Here is a 17,761-nt window from a genome sequence, read left to right as displayed (position 1 = left end):
TTTGCTAACATCTGCTTTTTTCAGCATCTGCAGGGGGCTTAGAACAGATTCCCTGAGGATACAGGAGGGTCCCACTTTACTATAGGAAAAGTCAGATGCTTAAATCCAGCTAGCAGTTCCAACTAAGTTAGACCCACTGAATGGCGGAGGTTTATAAAAGTCTGGACTCTCTCTGTTCAGTAACTGGTTCAAATGGGTCCGCTCTAGAAGGGACCAGCAACTGTTCTTAGGTCACAACACGTTGAAGGGGAAGCCTCAGATTGCTACAGGCATAGGCTGATTTGCATCTTGGGCAGACGCTTTCACAGGGTAGCCCTGGGTAGACTCTGACACAGCCAGAACCCACAACAATCGGTCAGTCCAACACCCAACGGCCTCAGGAAGAGAGTTCTCCAGATGCGTAACCATCACTCACTCCAAAGCGGCGACCCAAGATGATGACCAAACATTCAAACCGGGGGGGGGGGGGAAGTGGCACCCTCTCTCAAATCTGCTTCCCTCCCTCTGCCCCCTTCAGCATCTGTAGCCGCGCACAGGAAATCAGCCTATTCACGGAGATGCTGGCCACAGTTGAGCAGCTTCTAGAGGCCCAAAGACCATACACGCCCGGCCTGGATCGGAGTGGCTGCTTTCGTCTCCCTCGCATTAAATAGATCTCTTTATGTGTATTTACTTAATTTTGTTTTTAAACTGAAAAAGCCTCCCTTGCATACACAGGGAACATAGTTATTTTTTTGGGGGGGGGGGCTGTTCCTGAGTCCCTTTAAATGACCTTCTGGCTTTGGGGTGGGTGGGGCTTAAAACAGCTTTGGGGGGGGGAAATACAGCAAAACTGCCCCCCATGGCCTAGAGAGGAAGCAACTGGACCTTTTAAATTCTTCTTTTTCCTCTCTAATAAAACACGAGGGTGATGTAGGGGCGCCGTGGGGCCACCGCCCTTTCGGCAGCCTCACATGTTCTGCAAGCCCAATTTATTCCTTGCGGGCATCTCCTCATTGAGCAGGACTGGAGGAATGGTTTACCTCTCATCCTCGGAGCACATTTTTTACCTGGTAGGCAGGTAATCGGGCGCCGGCACCACAGGTGAATGGCAAGCACAGCTCTTTGTGACGGCCAGAGAACTGATGGGCAGGAAGGGGTCCACCTGAACCTTGACGCAGACAATCGCCAGATAACCTGGTGCCTTTTGGATGGGTGCGTTTCGGAGCCTTTCCATCATTCCTACAGAATAGGACGTCTCGTAGTTCAAAAGAAGACTGAGATAAATAAAATCAAGCCCATCCTTGGCGCACTTCCTTCCCCCTCCCCGCCAACCCTTAAACTTCCTCGCAGAGAAAACCGATCCCTGTGGCTTAATGGGCGAAGGGTTGCTTCTTTCTTTTAAGGAAACAGAAATTACACCAAAGGTTAGGAAGGATGTAGTAACTTAGCAGCTGGCAATATATTTCAAGGAGGGCCAGAAGCATCGAAAGCTTCTGAGTGTGGAGTTCAGACAATGAAATTAAATACACAGAATCACAGGGTTTCACTATGGAAGAGTCTCTCGGCAGCTAACAAAGGCAGATATTTAAAAGTCCTGCTCGCTTTAAAAAAAACTATACAAATCTCAGACCTCCGACACAGTGGAGTCTAGTGCAGTGGGGGAACATAATCGGGGGACCTCCTTCAATGGTGCTTGTTCCAGAGGCCGTCAGCTCTTCTGAACAGCTCAGGCCATCTTGGCAACGTCTTCGTACGGAATCCCTTCCACTTGACGTCCTTTCAGAGGGCCCTGGAGGAGGAGGAGGAGGAGGAAAAAAAAGGAAACCCTAAGCTTTCTCCAAAGGATAGCGTGTGCCAAAAGACCACGGCCGATTCCAATTTCCAGGTCATCAGAAAAGAGGAACCACCTAGAGCAGAGAGGAAGGCTCTCGGCTCCATTTTTTGCCCCTGTGGAGAGAAGAGGGATGCCCAGGAAAGCCAGGTATGCTTAAACAGCAGTCACAAGCATTGATGGATAGAACAAGGACTGAGGAGGAGAGAAGTCAAATTGGGTTAGTAACCCAGAGCAGTGGATAGAGACGCCTAGTTTACTCTTAGAACTGCAGAGCTGGAAGGGACCCGATCCATCACTGAGTCCATCCCCGAATCAAGGAGGCACAGTGGGGGAATCGAACTCCCAACTTTTGGCTCTGCAGCCAGATACTTAAACCACGGACCTCTCCAGGAACCCTTGATAAGAGCTGGAGGATGGGTGAGCAATCCACCTTCACCCTAATAAAGTCCCCCCTTCCTGCTTGCAGCAGACTTGGTAGCTGGCCTTTTTTTGCCAGAATGAAGACAGCATGTTTCCCTTTAAGCTAAACTAGTCGTTCTCATGTTTTGGATTTTTTTTTTTTTTACTCCCTTGAGCTTTGGCCACGCTGGCTGAAAAGATTAAATTTCCGTACTATCAGGAAGGCAAGAGGTCAACCACCATAGAACTGCAGGATCAGACCCTAGAACCACCTAGAGAGGCTTCTCACATCAGGGACCTACATGCTGTAGGTCCGCATTTTCATCTCTCATCCACTGAGGGTCAGTCTCCATTTCCCATTTATTTATTTCGTTTACTTTCCATCCTTCTCCCATATGGGATTTCAGAAATGGTGCCACTTGCTCCTGAATAAACGGCTATAGGCTCGACTAGTCATGCTGCTCATTTCTAGACAAACTGCTGTACCAATAATGAATGTTCAGAGATACTCACAGACTCAATAACGACAGTTGCCGAAAATGTCTTCTCATTGATGCAGATCAGAGTGGCTTCGTTCCCTCTGTAACCTCCGTTTAAAACCCGCACTCTTTTGCCTGGAATGTGAACATCAGAGAATTTGCCTTATGCTAAGCAAGCCACTGTGCCTGAGATCACAAGCCTGACTATTCCTGCAGAGACTTTGAAAATTATGGATTAGTTACTGCTAAATCAAAATTGTAAGAATGGTGCCCCCTACTGGTCAACCGTGAAAGATTCATTAAGACCGTGGTGGCAAACCTCTGGCCACACCACGTTTTGGACCAATCATCATCATCCCAAAGTCTTTGATCCTTGGCAATGCAGGCAGGAATTCTGGGAGTTGTAGTCCAAAACATCTGGAGTGCCAAAAGTTTTCTGTCCTTTCACTACGATTCATTGCAATAGCTCCATTTTAAAGATTTGCCACCCAATCATGAGGACTAGAGCTTTTAAAATAAACCTGAAAAAAGTTATTTCAAACTCTTTTTCTCAAAACTCTTTGCCATGATTTGCATTTGCCCAAGGGGAGGAAGAGGCATCTTTCCAGTTTAATTTACAGATATCAATTACTATTGTGCGATGACGGTCTGCAGAGCCCCGCTGCGCCCGTGTGCCAGTTGCATCGGGAAGACGGCTTACCTGGCGCTGGGATCACCGTCTCCAGATGCGTCTGGTCAAGCTTCAGTTTATCGCCAGAATCGAGCACTCGGACCACGGCTGTGTACTTGTCAATCACCTCCTGTCACACAAATTAATTTATTTCTTTATTAGACTTCTACCCCGGCCATCTAGACCGAAGGTCTACTCTACACGAAGACACACCAGTTCAAGGGACAGATCAGTGAGTTCACCTTTTGCCGGTGTGTGTGTGTGTGTGTGTGTGTACGCATATGTGTGTGTGTGTGTGTGTGTGTGTGCGTGTGTGTGTGGAAAGGGAACAACTATAACCTAGCCAGGTGTCCCCACTTCTTAGGAACTGCAAAAGAACATGTGGCCCTCCAGATGTTGGCCGGGGCTGCAAGCAGACATCGTAACGAGTGAGCAGGGGTGACCGGAAAGGCAGTCCCCAAACTGATGGACCCGCCGCATGTTCCCCATCTCTGGCTGAGCGTGTAATGTGAAAGTAAGGCTTATGCTGCAGTTAACCCTCCGTCCCTCCCATGGGAACCTGCTGGCCAGCAAGGAGCTCCCCTCCCATCTGCAGGATCAGTATCCACCGAATCACTCGTCAGTTGTCTGAAAATACTGAATAACACTGCTCCCTGCCCAGAAATACATATTTATACAGAATTCCTGGGTGTTTTTACCAGAACTAGCTACTAAAGGGACCCAGAGACTATGCAATCCATAGCAATTGATACTTCCAGCATCTGCAAGAGGCCGAGGAACCTGATCCACCACGGATATTGCAGGTCCTGCTGTACTAAGAGCGGTCTGCCAACAACTTTAAGAAGTTATTTTTTTTCTGGACTACAACTCCCAGAATTCTATGCGACTCAGGGAAATTCTGCAAGAGGTAGCCACAAGCCAAACCAGACCAGTGGTAGATCCAAACCACGCTGCCGAGCTCTGCTACCGGGGAGGCTCACTGGTAGAATTCTCCCAAGGCCATCCACGCTCCCCAGAACACATGTGAGCTAGGAATTTATTTATTTATTTATTTATTTATTTAATTTGTACCCCACCTATCTGGTCATTGCGACCACTCTAGGAATGGGAACCCATCCTTTGCTCATCCAGCGCTTGTTCTCACATGCCTCCCACATCCTGTTGTGCAAAAGAAAAAAACAAAACAGACCCACCCTGACACCAGCCATTTGTTTGGTGCAAGATAAAAACATTCACCTTCACGACTGCCTTCTTTTTATGGTACCTCTCACCAAGTTTCTTCGTTATGATTTTGACCACAATTTCCTGCAAGACAAGGATTAGAAAGACCAATTAGAATGAAGCAGAGCGAGCTGAAGGACGGGACTTTTCCGAGGTCAGGGCTGCAACAATTCAGAAGGGTTGCTACAAGGTTGATGCAATTTGATGGCTCTAAAGAACAGGCCAGGCTTCTCGTTTCTAACTATAAGGCAACAGGGAGAAGTGCGAAGTTCTACATGTAGGAAAAAGGAACTCAATGCACACAGTTACAAAATGGGAGATACTTGGCTCAGTAATATTACGAGCGAGAAGGAACTTGGAATTGTTGTAGATCACAAGCTCAATATGAGCCAACCGTGCAATGTGACTGCAATAAAGGCCAATGCTATTTTAGGCTCCATGAACAGAACTATAGCCCCCAAATCTCATGAAGTGCTAGTCGCCCTCTGTTCAGCACTGGTGAGGCCTCATTTGGAATCCAGTTCTGGACACCTAACTTGAAGATGGGTGCCAATAAACTGAAACAAGGTCAGAGGAAGGTGACAAGGATGATCGGGGGACTGGAAACCAGGTCCTATGAGGAAAGGCTGAAAGAACTGAGAAAAGAAGACTGAGGAGAGATCTGTTCTTGATTATCTCAGAGTGCAGGACATATAAAAATCAGCCACATGAAACCAGATATCAGATGAATATCAGGAAAAACCTGATATCAAACAATTATCGTACTATGTATTCTCAAAGTACTATGTATTTACAGCCGGGATCTGGTGGTTGTTGTAGATTTTTCAGGCTGTTTGGTTGTGTTCTGGAGGTTTTTCTTCCTAACTTTTCACCCGTCTCTTTGGCCGGCATCTTCAGAGGACAGGAACACAAACAGAGTTCTGACTACTGTCCTCTGAAGATGCTGGCCACGGAGACGGGTGAAACGTTAGGAAGAAAAACCTTTGGAACACGGCCAAACAGCCCGGAAAATCTACAACAACCGATTGTCGTACTATTTAGAGCAGTACAACAACAGAACCCATGACCTCGGGAGGTGGTGAGCGCTCCAATGCTGGAGGCCTTCAAGAGAAAATTGGACAAAGATCTGCCAGATCTGCTTTGATGTGGATTCTTGCCTTGAGCAGGGGGTTGGATTGGTTGGCCTTAGAGGCCCTTGCCAACTCCCATGATTCTATAATCTCACCACATGCAACCTGCCATAATCCGTCCAGCTAAGGGTCCCTTTCTCGTTTGCTTCCTGTAGGAGGAAACTGAAAATGCCAGTTCATTTTAGGAATTAGGAAAAAGGGAATACAATTATGTTGTATAGGGAGTTAGAACTTCCAGACAAACGCTGTTTTACTTTCATTACGGCAGAAATCACAAAAAAAGATTCGTGGCACTTTTAATTGCTCACCAGCTCTATCTGGCCTCAAGTTCTGCAGCCTGAATCTCACCAGGGTATAATCATCCAACGAAGGTGATGTAAAATTAGTTCAAATTAAAAATCAGCTACTGGGATAAAATTGTGGTTTCAGCCCCTGGTTTCTTTTAAAATTATGAAACTATTCTGTAGTTTTGAGTTTGCAAGAGCCGAACAGGGCTGCAGAGGGCAGGATATTTTGGAGGTGCCTCATTTATGGGGTGGTTGTTAAGTTGGAGGCAACATGACAACACAAGTCAATGACCACAACTGAGGCAAGGATTAGAACTTCTTGAGATCTGGTGGGATGTGGGCACAAAGAAATTTGGAGTTGAAAGGGATGTTTGCTTTGTTTCGTTTCAGTTTGTGGTATCGTGCATTTTGTTTTTTATTATCTACCATAAATAATTGTTGTATCTTTGTTCAAGTATGTAAATCATCCCGAACAATGTTTCACTAAGCTGGGCTGTCTAAAAGCTCAATCAATCAATCATAGAGACCACCTGATCTAATTCCTGGCTTAACACAGGATCTACGGCTGAACGATTCCCATTTTGGTTCAGAAACAGTACAGAGGCAAACCAGTCTGTCATTCCAGGATGCAATACCACAGTAAAAGAATTGACATAAAAGGGAGAAATGACATCATGCGGATCACCGTTAGGAAACGTACAGGCTGTAACCAGTAGTCTGTTCGCGTGGATTTCTTCTTTTCTTCTTCAAACTAAGGGAATAAAGAACATTTCAATGGCTCAGTTTGGCCTGGAAGGCTAGTTCAGTGGAATAACAACATCACTCTGACGAGAGCACCCAAACATCCCAGAATTCAAGACAGCCGTCCAATGGTTTCAATTTCACGACTTCCAGAAAGGCAGGAATGCCAAAGGAAAGATAAATTCCCAATTGAAAAAAAAGCAATCCACTAGACTCTTGACTTCCTTAACATGGACCAGTAGGTACTGAACTGCTGCTCCGAACACCCGGGTATAACTCCTAGAAAGGTCCCCAAAAGTTTTCATCCACATTGATTGGTGTTTTTTTTTTGGGGGGGGCTCAATTTTCCATTTGAGAAAGACAGACAGCAATCCGAGCTGGTAAAACCAATTTATGGAACTATAGCTCCCAGGACCTCCACCCAGTATGGATCCCAGCCATGCTGATGAGGGAATTCTGAGCGGTGTCATTCCTCCAAATGACTTTGCTGAGTTTTGAATGTGGCTCAGTGTTTACTGGAACTCAGGAGGCTGCTTCCTACCATAGCATATACTGTTGAGACTAACTGGCAGACGCATTCTGGGGGTGGGGTCTTGACAGGTGTAGTCCACAGCCCAGTCTGGAGATGCTGGTGATTGGATGTAGGACCCTGAGTGCGGGAGCCAGATGCTCTAACACTGACCATTCTTTAGTGCCCAGCAGAGTCTGGGAGAGCCTGAACCAGCCATGCTCTCTCTTGGCCTGCTTTGGAGAAGTGTTGTGGGGTGAGTGGGAGGGAACCGACTCGTTGCCCTAAGAGCCTAGCAGGAAGAGCAACTTGAAAACAAAATACAGTACACAACATTTCAAAAAAAGGCACTGCCCATTATGGGATGAGACGGTCAACCAGAAAGCTACCCACACCTTGTTAATTAGTGGCAATTTGCTGCTCCCACTTAACAGGATTCCACTTAAGCGCCTGCAAACTGACATAGCATTCTGGCCAGTGAATCATTAACATCATTAACCTTTCTCACTCTCTGCCGATTCCGCACATAAACCCCAGCCGTCAACTGCTACCGCACAGCCCCTGAATCCACCGGATCAGCATTTGCTGATTCACTTATCCCTTATTTGAAAAATATTAAAAACTTTTAACAGAAAAATCTGAGAAATATAGGTTTCTAACGATGACATTACCGCTGGAGAGAACCAGAGACCGTGCTGTGTTTAATGTTTGCTCTGATCCATGTTTTTCTGCATCCGTGGCTGGGCTTGGGACTGGTCCCCTCTAGACAGGAGGGTCCCACCAGGAAGCTTTCTGAGATAACCTGACAACCTGGAGTTTGGGGTCGCTTTGATTCCCAGCTCCTGGCCCCTCTTTCGAGATCAGAGGGGCTTCCAAGGGTATGTGGCCATTAGCCAGCTCTGCCCTAGAACTGGACAGGACATGCTGGGTGAAACAGTGCCCTTCCCACTCTCTCCGCTCTCTGCCTTCACTGGGCGAAGCTGCTGCTTTCCATGGGAGCAAAAGGAGGTTGGATTTAGGAGCAGAGGCAGCAGCCACGCGCTTTGAGGAACACAGCGCTCCAGTTTCTGAGAAAAAACAGATCTTAAAAGTACCTCCATGATCTCATCAAGGGCAGATTTCTTCTTTTTCTCTTTAGACTGCCCTGGATTGGCAGGGCCCTCTTTGCGCTTCACTGCCGGGGCTGGCGTTGCTGCCTTCAGGGCACTGGGCCCAAGCAAGCTGCGGAAAGAGACCACAAAGCAAGATGTTCACGGTGGGCTTTTTGCTACGGCCGCGAGCTCTCCGTCAGAGGAGAGTTCCATATACGAATCTAACACCCATGGCCAAAAGCCTGTGCTCCTTGAGCCATGGCTGAGGTGGACGCCCTCCTGCTGGGCTTGGCCAGCCCAGGGACTGATGGGGGTTGGAGTCCAATAAATATGCATCCCAAATTCTCTGCTACCACCCTCCAGAATACATATGTCTGGGTTTAAAAAAAATGAAACAAAACCCTCCCTTCCCAAAATGTTACGATCTGCAGAAAGGCAGGGCTATAAAGGGGTGTGAAAGATTCAGATTCAGACGAGGCGGATTTCCATGGGTAGAGGGCATGGGAGCCTTTTCATTCTAGAGTTCTATGTCTAGTTCTGGACACCGCACTACAAGAAGGACGCCAACAAACGGGATCAAGTTCGGAAGAGGGTGACAAGGAGGATCAGGGGGGCTGGAAACCAAGCCCTAGGAGGAAAGACAGAAAGAACTGGGCAGGTTTAGCCTTGCGAAAAGGACACTGGGTGGAGATATGGCACCACTCTTCAAAGACATGAAAGGTAGTCCTAGAGAGGAGGGACAGGATCTGTTCTCGATCATCCCAGAGTGCAGGACATGGGATAAGAGGCTCAGACTACAGGAAGCCAGATTTCAGCTGAATATTAGGGAAAATGTCTTAACTGTTAGAGCGGTACAGCAATGGAATCCATGAGCTTGGGAGGTGGTGAGCCCTCCAACACTGGAGGCATTCAAGATGAAGTCAGATCTGCTTTGATCTGGATTCCTGCCTTGAGCAGGGGGCTGGACTTAATGGCCTTAAGGGGCCCCTTCCAACTCAATTATTAGACAATTCTATCAGAGGGTGGCTATGCCTCTCTGACCTTTCCAGACAATGATAAGGCCTAAAACCTGTTTTTACTGTTTTGCATTTTGGGTTGCTTTCAAAACAAAAACAAAAACTTGCAAAGAATCCTGGACCATACTTATTACTGTTATCTGATGTTTCCTGTTTCACCATCGTCTGCATTTTCTTGCACTTCTGTTGTGCTACAAAGCTGCTTCCGGAGCAGGGCCACAGTCCCAAAAACCCACTTTCATGGGCAAGCCGAGCCGAGCTGGGGAACTGGAGAAGATAAACCGATGCAAGGGGGCAGATGCTTCTCCCTTGCGTGGCCAGTATGTAAGAGGAAAAGGCACTCACCCGGCTTTCGGAGGGGGAGCTGCCGAAGTACTGGCTCCTTTGTTCAAATTAAATACCACTAGAAAAGAAAGGAGAAAGGTTGCAACACAGACTCGGAAAAGAACCCACACATTCAATTGCACAGCTGCTGGTGGGGGCCATTAAATGGGGTTTCCCTGAGTAGTGGCCCTCACCCCTCCTTTCTTCCCCCTCCAGTGCTTTGTGGTATAAAGAACAATGCCTTGCAGCTCCTCCAAAGGGAACTTGTTGGGTAGAAAGGGTGACGTTCTTTAGCATTTAGAGAAAATGACTTCCTTTTTTTGGGGAACAACAAATATTTCTGGCGGTTGGATATACAGTAGGACCCCTTTATGCGCTGGATCAGTATCTGATGATTCACTTACCCAAGGTCTGAAAATATTAAAAGAGAAATCCTAGAAATGCAGTGGTACCTCAACTTGAGAACGTCCCTACCTAAGAACAATTTGCGTTAAGAATGGCTCCATTTGCAAAAAGTTGCTTCGACTTGAGAACAGAGCCTCGACTTAAGAACCAAAAGGAGAAGAAAAAAAACCACCACCACCACCTTTCCTGCCCTTTTTTTGACCTAAGTTCACCTTAGGCCAAAAGAAGAAAAAAAATTTAAAAATCAACCCCTAGTGGTAGATACGGATTAACCAGCTTTGCATTAGTTCCTATGGGAACTAATGCTTCGACTTAAGAACAGCACCTCAACTTAAGAATGAAAAACAGCAGATACCACACACACACACACACACACACACACAGAACAGTCAGTCAGCAGTTCAGCTACTTAACCAGTTAAACTCACATTTTTTACACAATGTGAAGTTCGTTTTTATCTATGAAGAACTATAAGTAAACAGAAACACTTTTTTTCATTACCAGTGTCTCTGAGCAAATGATTGAGACAATAAGTGCCAGTTGAGATAAACTGACAAATAAGGGGTGGTCTACTAAGGGAGAATGTAGATCAATTTGTTTTATAAGTCCCTCCCTGAAGCATTTTATCCACTGCATATTAAAGTCACACTCACTTTCTCACAAACTCTGCCACAAGACTGGCTATGATGGTTAGGGAATTCTGGGAAATGTAGTGTAAAAAAAGAAATTTTCTTCTACTCAAAACTGAACCAAACGAAAAGAACCAGTGTGTGAGCTTAATATCCAGCGTCTCCTTCAGAAAGAACTGGGGAAATTATCCTATATAGTTAATTTGCTAGGGTAGCGAGAAAAAGAAGATCATATTTGTTATAAAACTTCTGACCTCAATGGAGGGCTAGGGAGACAGAGTTTCCTCTTCCTTTTCCAGAAAACTGGATCATAGAAAAAAAAAAATAGCAGAAGATATTCTTGCTACCATTTGCCTGCTCCGTTTTAAAATCTCAGCGAGAAGTTTTTTACACTTCCTCCCCTTGAAGTCTTCTGCAAGGCTCAAGGGCTTGTGGGGGCAGAGCAGGGAGAAGAAGCCAGAGAAACAATGACACACAAGACACTTGCCCATAAAGAGAGCTGAGTATTGGTGAACTCGAGAAGGAAGATATTCATTTTACTCCTGAAAACTCCTAGGCAGGTCTGATTCTCAGCTTCATTGTCACCTAGCGCTTTCTGGTTTTGGTCTTCAGGGGTCACTTACATATTACTAAGCTGACTACAGTCCTGAGGCTTAGAAAATTAAATTTTAAAAAGGACACACAGCTTAGCAGTAAAGCAGACAAAATGCTAGATGTGAGGATACGAAAGGATGCAATAAGTGACTGCAACGCTTGTCCACGTTACCATCCTAAGTATCACAATACACAGGTGTATGCCATCATTCACCTTTTTCCTCTTCGTTTTCCCTGTTTAGTTCAGTGTAGACTGGCTCCTCCTGAAAAAAAATATATCCGAGATATTTCAGGATCTGAATACCCAACAAACCGTTTTTATCGCAAACCGGATGCTCCCAGATGCTTGGTTGCAACTGAGAATGAAGACAGAACATTAAACAATGGTTTGCAGAGAGGACAGCTGTCCGATAGAAAAACAAAATAAAAATAAAAACTAAAGACAATAAAAATGTTTGGGCACGCTAAAGACCAAGTACTATAGGAGGAGCCCCATATCAGCAGGGGATCAGTTCCAAGCCCTCCCACCATGGAGGCTGCAAATGGAAGATAATAGTGAATGTTATACACAGCATGATAAAAGAAAAGAAAAATCCAGGGAAAAAAAAGCAATTTTACCTCGTATTACCAGAAATAGCCAATAGAGGGTGGCAGAGATCATGTTATATTTTCCAACATAACATGGTTTCTGTCTCCCTCTAGTGGCCGGGTCTGGTATATAACAGCATGAAAATATTTATTTCTAGTTTTCTTCTTTTAGTATTTTCAAACTGAGTATAAGTGAAAATGCAGATACAAGGGATCTTACTGTATGTTTTAACGTGAGCTTTGACATGCAGGATCCTTTGCTCACCTGTTCTTTCCCCATCAAGCCTCTCCTGACTTGCTCTTCAATGAACCGGGCCGTTTTCTCTTCGTCATCAAGGTCCTGCTTCTTCTTCTTCTCTTGCTCTTGCTGCCGACGGATCGTCTCGGGGTCTCTGTCGATATACTGGATGTACCAGCCTTTGGGTGTCTCGTCCACTTTACAATACCCTGAAGAGTCATAGTGCAATAGTAAGGGGTACAACATGTGGATGGGGGAATTGCTGCACAGCAACATCTGGAACACCACACCATCTTCCCTCTTTCTGATTGAGGAATTCACAGTGCAATCCAGACTCAGAAATATGCTGGTTGTAGGCTATTGGGGATAAGCAGAAGCTTCTGCTGCTTGCAGAAATCCCATGTCAGCAACCTTGATGGATCTGCCAACAGAACTGCTCTGTTGGCAAGGGGTGGAGAAGGAAGAGAGGGCAGGAACAACTAAACTTTCTCTAGCCCAGGGACCGGAGCCCACTATGTCAGCACTAACTTAGGCCAATGTAGGGGTCAGACAGACACTCAGGCAGACAGCCATTAGGAGAAAGCTGGCCTGAAGAGAAAGGTCCTGGCCTGCTTGCGGAAAGGCAGTGAAGATGAGGCCAGTCTGGCCTCCTGTGGGAGGGAGTTCCACAGTCTAGGAGCAGCATCAAAGAAGGCCTTCCCCACTGTCCCTGCCAAAGGCACCTGAGAGGGTGGTAGGACTGAGAGAAAGGCCTCTCCTTGGGATCTTAACACTTGGGCAGACTCATGAAGGGAGATGCAGCCCCCACTTCCAAATGATTGGAATACCTCGTCAATGGCTTAGTCACTGGCAGCAAGACCTTTATGTTAAAACTGATCAGTATTTTTGTCACCACCCTTTCACTTTCAGCCTTAATGGGATATGCCTCCCAAGGGTGCCTCTGAAAATGGACACTGCCCTAGAACTTGAAGATGGACTCCGGTTGAGTCCATAATGACCAGCAGTTGCTCATCAATGTTTTAGGTACAGTGGGGTCTCTACTTAAGAACGTCTCTACTTAAGAACAATCCAACTTAAGAACAGCTCCATTTGCTAAATTTTGCTTCTACTTGAGAACAGAAATCCAAGATAAGAACAGGAAAAAAAAACCTTCCCTGCTCTTTTTTTAACCTTAGGTCATCTTAGGTTAAAAAAAATTCTCCCCCTAGTGATAGAGTACGTATTAACCAGCTTTGCATTAGTTCCTATGGGAACTAATGCTTCAATGTACGAACACACCTCTACATAACAAAAAAACAGCCAGAACGGATTAATTGGTTTTCAGTCCATTCCTATGGGAAATTTTGCTTCAACTTAAGAATGTTTCAACTTAAGAACACCATTCCAAAACAGATTAAGTTCTTAAGTAGAGGTTCCACTGTATGACTATTTCCCAGTTATGCCTTGAGATAGATACCAAAGTGCATCCGCTATGCTCCCTGCTTCCTCTTAGAGGAAGGTTCTGCAGAAATATGGTGACGGATCCAACATTATCCACCGAGCTTCACGGCAGAGCCACGATTTGATACCATCTCTTCCTAAACTCGGTTCAGGGCTTGCTGATAAAAAGAAACTTCCTATGGAGAGTAGGGTGCAAAGGCATAGCTTCCAGACGCATAGGGAAAGTTATTCGACCACCTTTCTGGCCTCTCAGATCTCAACACATATTGCTTACAGAGTTTCAAGAATTTTGGATCCAATCTTTCATTTGTTTTTAAAGAAAATTGAGATTTTGAGGAGGACAAATGTTCTGCTTGATGTATATAAGTCAGATGAGTGTGAAAGCCACTGAATAAAAGATGAGAATAATGTGCATTTGCAAGACACTGTTTATGTCTTTTTCATTGCAAGCATCCTTAAAAGCATATCTACTGAAAACAATTACCTTCTCGTCCAAGCCACTTGGTAAAATCTGTCAATGTCTCCCACTGGGTGGCATTCATATGGATGTGTTCCCGGTGACTAATATATTCATTATACACTATATTATTGTGGACCCTCTTTGTTCCTAGAATAAGAGACATTTCTATTAATTACAGCTTTGACGCTGGACAGAAAATGCTTTAACAGAAATGCAATAAACAAGCTTTGATCATATCCAAGTTATTTACCAAATCGCCTTCTGAGAAGTTCTAAAAAATCGTTTCGGAACTCCCTAGGGGAATACAAAAGAAAGAATGGGTAACTTTTCATTAGAAAAACACTTGGTCTCCCATCTCTCAAAGGCATTGTGAGGCTTCTTTTTTCTGGACCGCAGTGATATTGTGGCACTCATTAACTATTCTTTTTTTTTTTTTGCAAACTTTGCTGCATACCTAAAAAGCAAGCATTTTACAGCTTTGTCCCCTGAAGAACTGTAAGGAATGTACCCAAGTTATACTTGTTTCCCCAATACGAGTACTTCCCCTAGGTTAAAAAAAATGGATAGAGCAAAAACTGTCCCAATAAATTGACTGCATTTTTCACTGGGGTTCTTTTTTTGTCCCAATCAATGTAATCCACTGCCTTTTTATTAGGGGTTTTTTTTTTTGGAACCATGATGCTGAGAAGCAGAAGGAACATATTCTCGTGGTGAATAGGTTGGTCCCATGCAATCATGACACTGGAATCCTCAGCAGGTTCAGTATATGCAGTCTTTCTACAAATTGTGGAACACCCACGTATTTTTAAAATAGCTAAACCAGTTTGTTGAAATTATCATTGAACTCCAAAGGTATTGCCTAAACCTACTGAACACAACATATATATTTTTTTTTGTTTTATTCATCTGGATGAGGGCTAATAACTTACTTCAATGAGTAAGATATTCCATTCCTTGATTGAAATGGTCCCGTTCAACTACATGGAAATGCTGCTTGTCTGCGGTAGATATTCTGTGCACATGCAGACTGAGGCGGTATTTTGTGCGGGCACAAAAATTTGCACAACTGAATGTGTTTTGGGGTGGCTTATGTTTCTCGGCATTATATTCATTGATCCTTTCAGTACTGGATACTCCCTGTTGCTAACTTAAATTCCATTTTGTAACTGTCAGAAGCCGCCTTGGGCCTTTTCAAGGAGAAAGGCAGGTTAAGAATATTTTAAATAAAGAAATAAAATAAAGGCTATACTCCAATTTTCTGAAGTCACAAAAAGCAAGTCTCAAGCTAAGAGATACCGAGGATTAACTTTTTTTCTCCAGATTGTGATCAAAGCTTACAAAAGCAACAAGAGGAAGAGGAAAATCAATGGCAACTCACTCTGAAAAGTAATCCATGAATTGCTGGGGATTTTCGGAAGCAAGCAGCAGCTGTCGCTGGTGAGACTCTGACATGCAATGACATTTGAAGCCATTCTAGAAAAATAAAACGAGAACGCTCCCTTCACAGGGCTGGCAAAACATGTTGATGCTGCATTTTATGACAACCCCCTCACAAAAAACAAGCAATTGGGAAGAAGTGAAATGTTCGATTGGTATGGAAATGCAAGAATGAAGATATTGTGAAGGCACTGGACTGCAAATCCTCAGCCCCATCATCAGGTCTCTCCATGTCCAAGTACAGCACCGTGTAAGAATCCTGGACAGAGATCTCCAAACTTGGGCCTCCAGATGTTCTTGGACTACAACTCCCAGAAGCTTTCGCCACTAGCTGAGCTGGTCAGGATTTCTGAGAGTTGAAGTCCAATAACATCTGGAGGCCCAAGGTTGGGGACCACTGCTTTAGTGCAGTGATTCCCAAACTTGTGTCCCCTGATGTTCTTGGACTACAACTCCAAGAAACCTTTGCCACTACCTGAGCTGGCTGGGAGCTCTGGAAGTTGTAGTCTAAGAACATCTGTGGATCGAAGGTTGGGAACCACTGCTCTAGTGTAGCAAAAGGAAATGTGATCTCTCCCCCCCCCCCCATGTTGTTGGACTGCACCTGCTATTAGCAACACAACTGATGCTGAGAGATCACAGGATTTGCTGTCCAGCACCATCTGGCAGGGATGGTGACCCAAGTGCCAGGCCTCGCTGTCAAGACTCGACTCTCAGAATCCACCCATCCCTTTTTCTCGGGGGGGGGGGAAGCTTGTTTTTAATAGGGACTCCGGTTTGGGACTTGGTACCAAAGACTGATGGACTCAAGATGCTGGACTCAACACGTGGTGCTGGAGGAGACTCTTGATAGTCCCCTGGACTGCAAAGAGATCAAATCTATCCGTTCTGAAGGAAATCAACCCTGAGTGCTCACTGGAAGGACAGATCCTGAGGATGAGGCGCCAATACTTGGGCCATCTCATGAGAAGAAAAGAGTCCTTTGAAAAAACCTTGATGTTAGGAAGGTGTGACGGCAAGAGGAGAAGGGGACGACCGAGGATGAGATGGCTGGACAGGGTCTGCGAAGCGACCAACATGACTTTGACCCAACTCCGGGAGGCAGTGGAAGCCGGGAGGGCCTGGCGTGCTCTGGTCCATGGGGTCACGAAGAGTCAGAGACAACTTAACAACAACAACTAAAGACTCGGACTTGGGACGTGGAGCCAAAGACTGGCTGACATCCCCGCTATGGGGGTGAGGGAAAGCACAGGATCCTTCTTCTGACATAGTCTAGCATCTTGAGTCCATCAGCGGGTGAGAAGATGCCCCTTTTATTTTAAGTATAAAAACCAGATGGCCAAGTAAGACAACCACCCCGCAACATGAGGTCCAGCCCCCTCCCTTGAAACATGTCTAACCCAAAGGCTGTGGATGGGATGTGCTCAGGCGCCTGTTGCCTGGGCATCCAAAGGGAGTCTGGGTGCCTGTCTCTCTGTTTACTTACTTCATTGATACCCTGCCTTACTTCTACCAAGCGCAAGGCTGCACACATGATGTGACCCGAACTACTTCCTCCTCCTCCTCCTCCTCCTCCTCACAACAACCCTGTGAGACTGGACAAGATGGGAGTCAAGTGACAGAGCTAAGGGGGCTCCCAGAAGACGTGGTGCTCTCTTGGGGCCCAGAAGCTGGAACTCCCAGCCCCTCACCTTAACGATCACACCAATTCCCCCCCCCAAAGGACTGAAAGTCCACCAATTCCCCACGACTCCTCATCTAGGAGGAGGAAACAGGGCTTCCGAATAGGGCAGACACTCAAGACCTCTCCCTTTCCCGCCCCAACGCCTTGTTTGCGCCCACACAGATAGACTTCTTCTGCCCCTGGAGGTTCCACGCCTCGCTCTCACCTCGTCCCGGCACTGCTTCTGGCACATCTGGCAGTACCAGCGCAGTTTCTGCAGCCCCTTCGACTTGATGCGGTTGGCGATGGCCTTCGGGCTGAGGAAATCCGTCTTCCCCATGATGCAGACCCAAGAGACAACCTTCTACACCACCCTCAAACTCAACAGCACCTTTTATTTCCCCGTTCTCTTCCGGGAAGAGGGGATGACCCGGAAGCAGAAGCCATGCCCCCGACACCATAGAGTCCTAAAGGGACTGACAAATGACGCTTGGCCACCCCTTTCAGACTCAAAGAGGACCCGGGCTTCTCCCTCGAATAAACAGCCCCTAAAGAGGTGGGTTGTCGGGGGTTGGGTGGGTGCCGCTCTAGCCTCTCATCTCCACGGCACAGGAAGACTCTGAGG

General features: G+C 45.9%; 1 protein-coding gene across 1 annotated transcript; it reads right to left on the bottom strand.

Moving 5' to 3' along the window:
- Positions 1 to 1,407: 1,407 nt before the first annotated feature.
- Positions 1,408 to 17,743, bottom strand: KIN (Kin17 DNA and RNA binding protein). Its single transcript, XM_073002516.2, has 13 exons — positions 17,363 to 17,743; positions 15,415 to 15,509; positions 14,287 to 14,330; positions 14,061 to 14,183; positions 12,164 to 12,345; positions 11,525 to 11,573; positions 9,704 to 9,761; positions 8,346 to 8,472; positions 6,703 to 6,753; positions 4,601 to 4,669; positions 3,395 to 3,494; positions 2,729 to 2,829; positions 1,408 to 1,771 (listed from the first exon to the last, which is right to left on the bottom strand). The coding sequence occupies exons 1-13, from the start codon at positions 17,474 to 17,476 to the stop codon at positions 1,709 to 1,711; spliced, it is 1,176 nt and encodes a 391-aa protein (XP_072858617.2). The 5' UTR covers positions 17,477 to 17,743; the 3' UTR covers positions 1,408 to 1,708.
- Between the last annotated feature and the right edge of the window lie 18 nt (positions 17,744 to 17,761).

Source organism: Pogona vitticeps, chromosome 5 (genome assembly GCF_051106095.1).
Source record: "Pogona vitticeps strain Pit_001003342236 chromosome 5, PviZW2.1, whole genome shotgun sequence".
NCBI classification, from domain to species: domain Eukaryota; kingdom Metazoa; phylum Chordata; class Lepidosauria; order Squamata; family Agamidae; genus Pogona; species Pogona vitticeps.
Note: the sequence above shows the minus strand (reverse complement) of the source record. Positions and strands in the feature narration are given on the sequence as shown.

What these genes read in the sequence shown, in the direction of transcription:
- KIN (XM_073002516.2), bottom strand. Translation starts at nt 17,476, where the DNA reads ATGGGGAAGACGGATTTCCTCAGCCCGAAGGCCATCGCCAACCGCATC. An exon ending in CCCTTGATGAGATCATGGAG is followed by an intron (nt 6,754 to 8,345) that starts GTACTTTTAAGA and finishes TTATTCCCTTAG; the next exon opens with TTTGAAGAAGAAAAGAAGAA. An exon ending in CAGACTACTGGTTACAGCCT is followed by an intron (nt 4,670 to 6,702) that starts GTACGTTTCCTA and finishes CTTGTCTTGCAG; the next exon opens with GAAATTGTGGTCAAAATCAT.